Source organism: Cataglyphis hispanica, chromosome 23 (genome assembly GCF_021464435.1).
Source record: "Cataglyphis hispanica isolate Lineage 1 chromosome 23, ULB_Chis1_1.0, whole genome shotgun sequence".
Taxonomy (NCBI): domain Eukaryota; kingdom Metazoa; phylum Arthropoda; class Insecta; order Hymenoptera; family Formicidae; genus Cataglyphis; species Cataglyphis hispanica.
This window is the reverse complement of record NC_065976.1, coordinates 4,556,391-4,569,196: the sequence shown is the minus strand read 5'-3', so window position 1 is coordinate 4,569,196 and position 12,806 is coordinate 4,556,391. Positions and strand designations below refer to the sequence as shown.

The following is a 12,806-nucleotide window of genomic DNA, read 5'->3' as shown; positions in this document are numbered from 1 at the left end:
AATATAATGTATAAATTTTTAACAAATATGATATATTTTTGACAAATATAATATATAAATTTTTAATAAACATAATATATAAATTTTAAATAAATATAATAAATTTTTCATAAATAATAACTAATAAAATATGGTTCGTAGAGTGACATTACATACGAATTTTGATTGCACAAAGAGAGCTACAAAAACAATTGCAACGAGCAAATTGACTGATCCTGTTCGAATCAAAATTTACAACGCGTGATTTGTACGACGGTGGAACTGAATAAAACGTTTATGCTTGAATGATAATTGACAATATGAGACTTCATGACGTATCGATTTCTACTCCAAGAAGAAATGCAGAGAAAGCGAACTAGCCTTTTTAAATTAGGATTCAATATGCGATGTATTATCCAGCAGAAAACAAAACTTAAAACAAAAGTACGACATATACAGAGTGTTTTAAAAGTAAAAGTTAATCGCTCCAAGATTGGGGACCCAAAAACAAGAAAAATATTGATATGAATATAGGTTCGAAAATGCATTGTTTTTGAGTTTAATATTTTAATTTCAAATTATTTAGCTCTCAAATTTGTTTGTCAAAATTAAAAGACCAGATGGTTTCGTATTTATTTATTTTATTTATTTTTTGTATTTATTTATTTATTTTTTATTTTATTTATATTTTTTTTTCTTTTATCTTTGACAGTGCTAAAACAGTTTGCAACTTTTATTTAGCTTTAATTATATTATAAAACTCATAAAAACCATTTCTTCTCTTAATTTTTACAGAAAAAAAAAAAATCTAGAAAAGGCAATTTGAAATTTCAACATAAAAATGGCGATAACTCGGAAACAACGCATTTTTTATAAATTTCTTAATTTTAATATCAGAGCATTAATTATATAAAATTTATAAAAAAAGAAATTGATCAATTTGACTTTTGAGAAAGCTTATATATGACGTATTAAACCCCACTTGGAAAAAAATTTCGCAAAAGTATCGAAACAAATAATCTGACAAGTCGAGTTAGAACAGACACAGTGCATGATGCATTATCTAATTTACGACAGCTTTCTACCGGTGTATTGAGCACGAGAATCGTGTGCGCATAACCCATTGTCCCCGTTCAGTAACCCTAATAATAAATGCTGCTCGTCGCCAAGAGGATCTTGTATGTACCAACTAACGCATCGTTAACCTTTCTAGGAACTCTCTTGTCTATCGCCCGAGGCGTTCTTCTACGGAATTTTAATTATTATTTTTAATATTATCAATACACATTGTGTATGAATCAGCCTATATCTCTAGACTATTGACGAAAAGCGAAAAACGTGAATATTAATTAATGATCTGAAATCAAATTGATATTTTATTTACACCAACTTGGTATCGATCGAATTATAATTAAAGAATTGAATGAGCAAAGAGTGATATAAGTTAATCAGAAACTAAGTTAAGTATTTTATTTATAATTTAAGAAATTAACTCTTTTTTTCGGGATTGAGAAATTTATATCATTACGTTTTTTAACACTTTAATTAAATTTTGTTTAGAAAAGGGAGAGAGGTAATTTTTTTATATCTCAATATCCAAGTATTCATCTGTCATTCGAATTTTGATTTCGTTTTTTTTAAACAGTTGTTCGCTATCCCGTTAGATTATAATTATTTATTGCATTTTTTATCTCTTCTCGAATATTTATCTCAAATAAAGTCCGAGATTTAAATATTTCGCGTATTGTCCGAATAGATTATCTCTATTTCAGATGAGATAATGTAAATACTCGAGATAAAAGAAACTGTAATAAATAATTGTAATTTAATGGAGCGTCGAATGGGTAAAATTGGATAAATTATAATATATTTTATATTATTTACTGCCTTTTCATGCATGCTTCATTGGCGTCGACCTTTTGATAATTGATAAAATGCGACGATTTTTTCTCAAGAGAATAAATCGTCGCATTTTATCAAACCTTGAAGAATCAATTTGGACGAAAATATTCGAGGAAAGAAAATAAAGTTCTTTTCGATTTCAGAACGTTTTCGCTGAATCCGCGTTATCGCACGCGACCCTGAGAACCTCTTGACCGGTGCTATCAAGGTTTTGCCACGTGACGACCTTGATCGCGTTTACCTACCTACCTAACGGCCATTTATCGGCACTATTGTCATTCATCGTCTTACGACGCGCGCGATACTGACCCGCTTCAGCTGATTGCCCATGATATTCTGCAGTTCGTTCTTTATCAAACTGAACTTCATCATCGTGTCGCTGGAGAATATGGAGCAGCCGAAGGCGAGGCCGGGATAATCGGCGCATCTCTTCCGTCTGCGGGCCTCCCTTTCGGCCTGGACCTCCGCTCGCTCGCTGGGACAACGTAATTTAGCCAGCTCCGCTAATTCCGGATCCTCCTCGACGTTCGCCGACTCGTCGTCGGAGTTCCCATCGCCGCGAGCCCTCGCGACCGCGTGCTCGGGCTCGGGCAAGTTGCTCTTGCTCCGCGGATCGCTCTCGCGATCGTCGGGAGCCTTTTCCTCTTCTGGACCAGATCGAGAGCACTCTTTCTTCTTGCTCGTCGTCTCGTCGCGTCTCTCGCAGGCATTCTTGCTCTCGCCGAGCGCGGGAACGTCCAGGCTACACTGCGCGAGCCTTTGTCGGACGTCATCGACTCTACGATCGTTCTCGTCGATCTGGATTCTCGTGTCCTTCGTCTCGGTTTCGCTGATCCTCGTTGGCCACCTAGTGTCGAGCGTGACACGTGACACGGGCAGCTCCGTCGCACCGAGGCGACAGTCGACGATCACCCCGGCGAGCGACGTCTCGTCATCGGTGGTGTCTTTGACAGCACCAGCAGGGCCACACTGCGCGGGTCCTCTGCTGGAGGCGTCGAGACGTCGTCGCGTGGTGTGTCGCGGATGGTGCTGGTGACCGCGACGTCTCGTTGTCGTCGAGAGCGCCCGTTCCATGGTTACCGACCAGCTGTTGTCGGGCTCTCGTTACATCTAATCGCCCGACCTCCCTTCCCACCCCCTCCCACCCCCTTACGTCGCACACGTTGACGTAATCCGCGCGATACGCACCGCTCTACTACCACTGCACCAGGCGCTCCGCCATTTTGTCTGTCACTGATCGCGGCGCACGTTTTTCCCCGCGTCACGTCGTACAGTGTGCCGGTGTGAATATCGTCTCACCCACACGCACGACACAGGAGAAACGTAACGCGCCGAACCACGCCGTGCACTGGGCGCACCGTGTGTGTCTGTCTCGCTCGCGCGTACAGCGAGCGAGAGCAAAGCCCCCACCGCCGTGGTTGAGCGGCGCGGGTGCGGGTAGGGAGATCCGAAGATTTCCGAGCGAACGACGCGGAAGTTACGCGTATCATTAACGAACTGCTGTTTGTTGGTAAAGGACAAGTGGACGCGCGCTGCTCTTTCGGCAAGGAGTGCGCTTGCGCGAGCTTAATGGCGCCATCTGTCAGCGCGCGCGCTGACGCTGTGAAGTTGTCGGTAATTTGGACCGCAGCGGATGCTGTGCTGCGTTCCCTTGTGACTCGGTTAAATCTTTTCAAAGTTAGTTCTCCCCCCTCCCCTGCCCTCCGCTAACTGTTGGAAATTTTGTTTAAAAAAAAGATGTTAAGAAATGATTAAAAATTTGTTGGCAATTTCTTAATAAAGCGAGAAACTATTAAACATTTTAAATGCGGTTTACCAAATTTACCAATCAATCACCAAACCAAATTGGTAAAAAAAAAAATTTCCAACAGTCAAAATGGGGGGAGAGGGGGAGGAGGCTAACTTTGGAAAGGTTTCGGTCAAGAGGTCATCTGTTCGTTTCTATGAAGTTTCTCAACATTTAACGAATTCAGATTTGTTTGTAATATTATCTTACTTATCTAGTACAAAATTAAATTAAGCTAGATGGTTTAGCTTCGATTGTGAATCTTTTGGTAAAAAAAGGTTGATTCGTATTTCTTCTTTTTTCGCGCGAAAATCAAATATTTTTCTTCGCATTTTCCAACACTTGTGATTCTTTATACGTCCTCTGAATTTCATATTAATAAAACGTTGTATATAAATAATTTTGATGCAGGCGACTGAGATCTCGTATACAGAAGATTTGCGAACACACCAGAAAGTAACGATCGTTCAACATGAAATGTCATACAAATATTTGATCTTCATGGCTAAACTAAAATAAATTTGCAGATGAAATTTATTTCTCGCTTGAGCGTTGAATAAATTGGGCAGCAATGACGAACAATTTTTCGTTTGCCGAATAACATAACAATGTTTGCTTGACTTACATTTTGCAGAGCCTTGTCTTTCTCTTCCAATTTTGCGTTGACCTGCATAAGGGCTTCTTGAGTTTGATCAAGCTCGTTCTCGATGGTCTGGATCTTCTTCTGGAGAGCACGGGCCTCTTCCTCAGCCTATGTAAATAAAAATCATCTTAATATCTTTTTTGACACTATCAATTACTTTGGGAAGGCATTTGTTTAATTTAATGCACGTTTGCTTGCATATAAATGAATAAAAGTTAAATGAAATTATTTTTCTAAACATTATTTGTACCTTTTCAGCTCGTGCATTAGCGTCGCGAGCTTGCTGTTCGCAGAGCAACGCGCGATCCATCGCGTTGTCCTTCTCCAGCTTCATGCCCTGCATCTTCTTCTTGATCGCGTCCATGGTGATATTTGTGTTTCTTCACTTGTTCACTAGAAGTAAATCTGTAACATCAAATAGAAATACAATTACAAATGAATTAATAAATGGAATCTATATTTACATGCAGATATTTATACGCTAAAATATAGATATCATCTTTTAATGATTGTTTATATGGTTGTAAAAAATTATGTATAAAAAAATATATACTAAAATTTAATTAAACTAAAATATTATATCGATTCGAAAAATATGTCTCTTACACACATCGACGAAAATTATTACATTATATATAGGCGAATTCTTAAGTTCGACAACATAATAATTTTTTATTATAGATAACTTTTTATTAATTATACTCGATAGTGATTTAGTGATTAAAAAATTATCATTGATTATTTTACCACGAGAATTAGCCACGGGCATCCAATTAGCATTAAGATTTTTTTTTTTTTTTCATTTCTTTTTTATCATATTAACCGAATCCTAAGAGCGATTAACTATGTTCGGTTTTTTGCGGATAATAATTTTCTTGATTCGAAGAGAGGAATACAACCTGGTGTCGCTTCGCAACATTGTAGGATTTATCGTTCTCTCATACGACCGAGCTGTTATCCTTTTGTTATGACGACGTTTCAAGGATAAGAGAGAGGAAACGCGCGGAAATAAGAATCTCTCGCGTGGATTAAGAAAATTCTGGGTGCCTTTCGCGCGGATTCGCCATTCGGCGAACGGGCGCTCATAGGCGCGTGTATAATTAGCGAGCGACCGGATATCCTATTTATAGAGTCGGCTTCTCGCTCGAGGAAGGCCCGGGCTGGTGAAGGAAGACGCGCGTTTGCGCGCGCGATATCAAACATCCTCGCTCCGCTGTCTCATAATGTGACGTTGGTCAGGTATGCGGTTGCCGGTATGCAGGAACAAAAATCCGACGTGACTGCATCCGTAGTTTATACGGCCGTTCCTGAGCGGCGGGACGTTTTTTTATGGCGCGACAAGAGGACGAAGACGCGCCAGGGACGCACGCGCCATTTACCTCCCTCGATGAAATCATTTTACGAGTAGCCACGAATAACTGAAGAGACTCCGTCTTGAGGCAGTATCGCCACGTGGTTTGAAATTCAATGACGGAACAATTCTTTGCGATGTAGCTCATAAAGAAGAAATGTCAAAACTATAAACCTAGCGAACATTGATAGTGATATGAGATTTTGATGCTAATGTTACTAATCGCTCGAAACACCTGTTACAATAATTTAATTTTATTTAATACAATTTTATTTACCTTCCGCTGAAAGTTATTTCTACATTATTCCTATTATTATATTGTTGTCGTTATTATTTTGCACAAATTCTATATCTATATATATTTTTTATTTTTTTCATTTTTTTATAGAACCGTTATTTATTTCTCAATTTTGCTAAGTATAAAAATATACAAAATGTAACAAATAATATAAATAAAATGAGTAATGAAAAATTGTGTTATTTTATATCATTATTTTATATTATATTGTGTTATTTTATATATATATGCGTGTTAAAATATCTGTCAAAGAACTACAGGAATCCTATGCGCCTGCGCCAATGCAATTGCATGGTCGAACTGCATCTGTGCATCCTTGCTATCTTCTATCCAAGTGAATATACGCGCAGGATTCCAAGCTAGCTGGTAATCAGAGATGCTGGGTAAGCAAGCAACGAAAGAGAAATGGAGTTTGCGCAATGTTTAAGGCAGCGGAAATATTAACCGAAAGATTCTGCGAAGTTAAATGAGACGTGCCACGTCATATAATGATTATATATCGATTTTATAAATATTTACGGGTGGTTGACAAAACAAATACGAAAGGAGATAACCATTTTCTTTGAGCTTGTCGTTTTCTCGTCGGTAAAATATTTTACAAATAACAGTTATGAGAAATTTCTTTCTCTCTCTTTCTCTCTCATTATAATAATTAATAGAAGATAATAAAGAATTTGCTATAAGTCGAAAGTTGGATCGAGAAAGACCAGCAAAATTCGATTTGTCGTAACGCGTGTTTTTCTGATCCAAAATCTTGCGTATCGCGAGCGAGGGTTATTTTTACGTATCAAGAGCGAGAGGAGGACGGCAAGAATCGTTGCCGCCTGCTGACGGCCAAGCCATTTCGGGTTACGCATAGCGAACATCGCTGGCTCCTAAACGCACCGACCGAGTGACTTAACTTGGCGGTATCCTGTTACGCATGAAAAAAAAAAATGATCGCGTGCGTGCCGAATCATCGACTATTTTTTTTATTGCTATAATACAGAACGTTTAATTTTTCGATGGTAAAAAAAAAATATGCAAAAGAAGAGGTAAAAATATTCTGTCTGTTAATGTTTTTCAGATAATCTTTCAATATTATATATATATATATATATATATATATATATATATATATATAGTTATATCTTAATTTTTTCCATAGAATAGTTTATTATATATATTTGATTATATTTGATATATATGATTACTATTACATATATTAAAAGAATATTTTGTAATCTTTAATTTTAACTATTAATTTTAATTTTAATTATTAACTTTAATTTTAACTATCCTAAATTATATAACTTTTTACCAGATTGCATGTAATATAGAAAGTCAACTGAAAATTGTCACATGAAATTTTTAAATATCTTTAGCGACACTTGTGGCATCATTAATAAAATAAAACATAATTTTAAGTATATATAATTTGTGATGCCACGATACTGTTTCTTTTATTCTATAAGATAGCATGTAACTCGTTAGTAACGCTTGTTTATTTTCTGGGTAAAACTTAGCTCGACGATTTAATAAAATAGGTTAGAAAAATTTATCTATATATTACGAAAAAATGAGATTGAAACTCTGTAGTCATATTCTCGAAAAATATCCAGTAAATATAAATATACAATAGTTTTCACAAATATGGTTCCAGAACAATATTTTATCGTTGCGTTAAAAAAAAAAAATTCTTATGAGTCACTGCATTCCGGTAGCGCCCCTCAACCTATGGCAACCCGTTATCGCAGTATATTTTTGCGGAATTCTTTTCCTCTCTTTTCGCAATTTCGTCACGAATATAGGATTATAATGTCATTCAGTTAAAATAAATCATGTGTATATAAATAGGAGATTTAAATCAATCGTGTTTTTATAATGCTTTTTATAGGTATTTAAATAATATAATTCAATAATAATTCATTGAAAATATGAATATTGTATTTTTTATAACTCTTTCAAATTTTCGTATATAAAATTTTATATGCTTCGTTTACACATCTGACAATCGCTAATGATCTCATTCTATTGAAAGTTCCAAAATAAGAACAAAGGTAATCCTGTTCGACGCCGATGAAATAATTGAGTTACTTCACTTTTTATTGTCCATAGACACATGTCACTTATTGTTCCGTGATGATTAACTCCTAAATGAGACGTAATAGTCTATCTTCCACGCTATACCTACATCGGATGTGCAGTCAAGTTAAGCAATACCAATTCTTTAAATAACATTGTCTTTATACATTAAAGATCTTTTATTCCAGAAACAAATTTTGCTAAAAGAATATTTATAAATGATTCTTAAATTTTTTTTGAGTACAATATCTTTAGTTGTAAAATAAATAAAGTATGCAATTTACAAGATTTTAATCAGATTTACAGTATATTTTTTCTTATTACTTTAGATCTTATCTGTTCTCTAGAATTTGTAACTTAATTTTGAGTTAAAAATTATAATTTAACATCAGGCATCGTTAATTTTAGATTTGCCTAGCAATACTATTTTTGCATCAAATAATTTTAGAAACTTATTCGATCGTTTAATGCCTTAAATATCGATCTCTGCCAATTCAGTATCCAACTTTCTTCTTTCAAAATATGAATGTAAAATATTAGTCTTTGTGTTTAAAAGTGAAGACAGTCACGCATTCCACATTGAATCGAAGTGGCTACTAAAATCGAATCCCCGCTGAGTTGAAGATTCACAGGTTTCTTCGCAGATATCCAATCTTGTTGTATCTTGTGAAAATTCCTCTCATGAAAAACCCCATTTTATACATACCAGATCCGACTGATATATCTTCGCGGATTCTCGCGATTCAACCTTCACGAAGCGTATTTACTCAAATTTATTGGAATTCCATTGAAGTGTGGAACACGAATATAAACGATGATAAGTGACATTTACGTAAGAACCAAATTCTGTCTGTTACCATGGCAAACCAGGTCCCTGACGAAAATATCACTTAGCACAGTATTTGCACGCGTATTGCCACACTTCTTTCCATACGCAGGGGACGCGGGGAGAGACGCGTCTTTTCTTTACTTTGCATCTTACGGTTTCCTCGAGGACGTGCTCCAGAACACGTACCACATGTTACTCAGGTACTCACGTTCGTATTTGTCGTCGTCCGGGATGCGTTCGACCTGCGGGCTAAGTCACGACTGGGCAACAGAGTGGCGCTCGGTAAGCTCGCTTCGTTGGTGGCTCCCACCTTCTTTCCTTCGCGATCTTCCTCGAGATTGTCGAAGACGACGTAGGGGCCGTCTGCGATCCCTACCACTGTCGTATATACCCCTCCGTTCGGATCTTCTACGTACGGATCTCTGAAAACGTACACCGGCCACCGCCCGCGGATTTATCTTTAGATCGCGAACGCGCGAATGACGGATGTGCGTGCGTGCCAAGTTCCGATGACAGAGAGGATGACAATTTCAGCTGTTGCAAAAGAAACGAACATGGTGAACGGAAAAATCTCGATCGACCGAAACGTTGCGCCGAAACTCGAGCAAAGTCAAAGTCGCAACGAATTCCTGAAACGATGTTTACGAAGACTTACAAGGTGTCGGAAAGTAACCCAACACATATCTTTTAATGGAGACCGCGAACTATATTTTTCAGCTGGCTCCAAATATCTTTGTAACTGTATACATATAATATTCTATGATAATTTTGGAATTTCCATTTATTAATCAGAAATTTATCACGCGTCCAATGCTTTTAGTTTTTAAGTCTTTTGTTATACGTGTAAAAAAAAAATAATTACTTTCTGTTAAAATAGTGTAAAATTAAAAAAATAACAATTAATAAAACAATATAAAACAAAACATACAATTTTTGGATGGTTTTTTTTTTTTCATTTATTATCAACACACCAATTTTATTAACATATTTTGATTTATTCATTTTATTTAATCCTCAATTTATAATACATAATAAATTATCTCATATGATTTCTTACTCTTTGATCTTAATCATCTGCTTGAAGATCATCACGGTCTCGAGTGACGTTCAAAACGATCCATTTATTTGTCTATAAACGGAGTGAGAGTATAATAGCAAGAGAAGGTTGACGTAAACTTTCAAAAATGACACCTCTGTTTTCGATCGGAAAGCTAGGAATCGGCCACGCTGATTTTGGCATTGGGGTCAATTTATAGGTACCTCACCCGATCTCCTTGAGTCAACTCATGTCATGGTCAAGCCGTTATGACTCTCTCAGCTTTTTATCTTCCTTTAAAAACGCGTAACAACAATTCAAATTGACTAGGATCAATTGCTAATTCAACTCTCCTCGAAATCGAGCGATATCAAATTGCATTTTTTTTTTTTTGCATCTGACGAATTTTCTACAATAAGCATTTTTACAAATTGCACAACAGAAAATTCGCAATAAAAATCGAATATCTGCGTTTAATTTGCGCGAATTTTTTGCGCAAAACCGCCACGCATAGCGTACTTTGCGTAAGATTGGCCGTTATATCTCATCAGTTACACACTCATCGGTCCGATCCAATACCATATAAGGAAAAAGTAGGTAAGGGTCCCCCCACAGCCTTGACTCATGTACGGCCGGGTCTCTCGAAGCACTTGCTCAAGTATGCTTGCCTGTATACTCTTTTTAAACACCGATCATACGAAAAGATCGATAAATACGACGCGTGCAGGCATTTGCTTGTCGTGCTCGTCGAAGCAATCTAAAAATACGGCGCACTAGAATATATATTTTAAAATATAAACTATATTTTTAAACTTATTGTGTGTTATAAAAACGTCTTTCGTATTTCAAAAAAGATAGTGCCGTATAATATTTATTTTCTCTCAATTTCATTATTTATTAAGACAATTATGAAAGTAAAACATATGCAATAATAAAACGCAATTCTTCAATATAATTCAAATTTCTTTAAAAATATTTTCTAAAATAAAAATAATATATGGTATATCTTAATCCCTAAAAACTTACCTTTTTGAAAAAAAGAAAAGGCGCCAAAAGTACAAGCGCCAGTTATAAAAAACTATTATATAAATGTTATGCAAAATTTTATATTTTAATTTAATCTACACAAAAAATAGTATTATTTTACATTATTTAAAATAAAAATTCTTAAATCATTTTAATCAAAAAAAGTTATATGCCAAATAATTGTTTTAATTTTTTACATATATCCTACAAAATAATATCAAAAAATTGCGCCAACTAAAAATAAAAAATTATACAAATATTTTGATCAAAAACAGTTGTATAAAATAGTTATTTTAATTTCTTACAAAAATAATGATATTAAAAAATTGCGCTAATTAAATAATAATTTATGCTATATATAAAATTTATTTATTTCTAATATCAAAAGAAAAAATATATCCAATAATACAAAATACAAAAATATAAAATAAAAATTAATAAAAAATTAAAACTTAGAAATTAATACAAAAATGAAAAATTTATATGAAAATTATAAAAATAAAGTATGATATATCTTAATTTTATACAATTGTTTTTAAAATAAAGAATCCCCCCATTATTATTTCCAGATAATTTTATTGTCCATTTATAGTTTATTACTACATAAAAGAATATGGATCTAGATACGAACGAAACTAGCGCATGCAGTTTGAGAAAGTACGCGTTTACGGGCCGTTACAAATTAGGAAAACGCGATCATCGTCTCGCTTGGCAAAAGGACTAATCTACTTACTTATCGAGATTATGATAATTATAGTTCTAATGGAAGAATTATTCTAAGATTAAAGTTGTGCTTGTTTATTTCCTAGAGATGCCTCGCCTAAAGATGTATGTGACATATATCGAAATATTAACAAAAGTATTAAAATTTCATAGATTGTTCTACTATTTCTTCTGAATATTTGTGCAAAAACTAAACACAATTCTCTTAACGGTTTGGAAGTTATTTAAATTTAAAGTTACTATTGATTCTTATGGAAAATTGCTTATTGTAATACTTATTAACAAATTTGACAAAGAAAAAATATTACTAATGAAATAAAAATTTTCTCATATATTAAGGAAATTCTAATAAATATTTGTGCAAAACTTGATTTAGATCCACTAATTCTTTTAAAAGTTATTTACTAAAAATTGTAGAAAAATATTATCTGTCTCTTTTTCTCTTTCTGCAAATTACTCGTTTTCCATTGTTTTTTGCAGTTGATTTCAGAGGATATTCACGATCAAAAGTTTTTGCCATAAATTAAGAAAAATATTAATTAAAACTATTTTCTTTTACGAAGGCATCAAAATCCATATTATTTTGCGATACTTTAATCTTTTTCATAACCCGAATTTATTTTTTTAATTTTTCAAACAGTATAAACGTAAAAAACATGTTTTCTTTTTAATTTTGACAATTTTTTGCTACTATTGTACATCCAGAACATCCTTAATATTTACATGTAAAAACTCGAAAAAAGTGGATCTCGCAAAGATTAAGAAAATAGATCTAAAACGAAATCGCGCGTTATATAATAATGCGCTACTTTTTGTGTGTCCGAAATATTCGGGGTGAAAGTTAAATTACTGCGTAAAAATATTTATGCACTTTAATGACTCCGATTATCTCTGCGTAAATTAACAGTCTCATTGACGTTTTATTCGTTCGACCAGTATGCAATATATTGCGTATACGTTGTGAAATAATACTTACCTTATGCAGAATATATTGCAGCCAAGTTGAAGCTCTGTCCTAATTCTGCTTCATCGATGTGAACCTTTATAGGTAAGCTGAGTCATCTTAATCATCTCATTAACTTCTGCTTTGTTGTACTTTGTTAATTTCATAGATAGCTTCTTCTTCGATGTTTATGTAGGATCTCTCTAATTAAAGTAATAGCTGCAAT

General features: G+C 34.5%; 1 protein-coding gene across 14 annotated transcripts in view; it reads right to left on the bottom strand.

Moving 5' to 3' along the window:
* Positions 1-9,228, bottom strand: part of LOC126857895 (tropomyosin Per a 7.0102) — a 42,750-nt gene extending 33,522 nt beyond the window's left edge. For 5 of the 14 annotated variants that reach the window (XM_050607762.1, XM_050607767.1, XM_050607766.1 and 2 more), the window contains exons 1-3: positions 9,061-9,228; positions 4,561-4,715; positions 4,293-4,418 (exon numbers count right to left, since the gene is read on the bottom strand). In XM_050607762.1, the coding sequence (XP_050463719.1) occupies positions 4,293-4,418; positions 4,561-4,674 (240 nt within the window). In that variant the 5' untranslated portion in view covers positions 4,675-4,715; positions 9,061-9,228. Of the gene's footprint in view, positions 1-2,130; positions 3,707-4,292; positions 4,419-4,560; positions 4,716-9,060 lie in introns of those variants that run through there. The other 9 variants (XM_050607768.1, XM_050607758.1, XM_050607759.1 and 6 more) reach the window with 9 other exon arrangements.
* Positions 9,229-12,806: the final 3,578 nt, after the last annotated feature.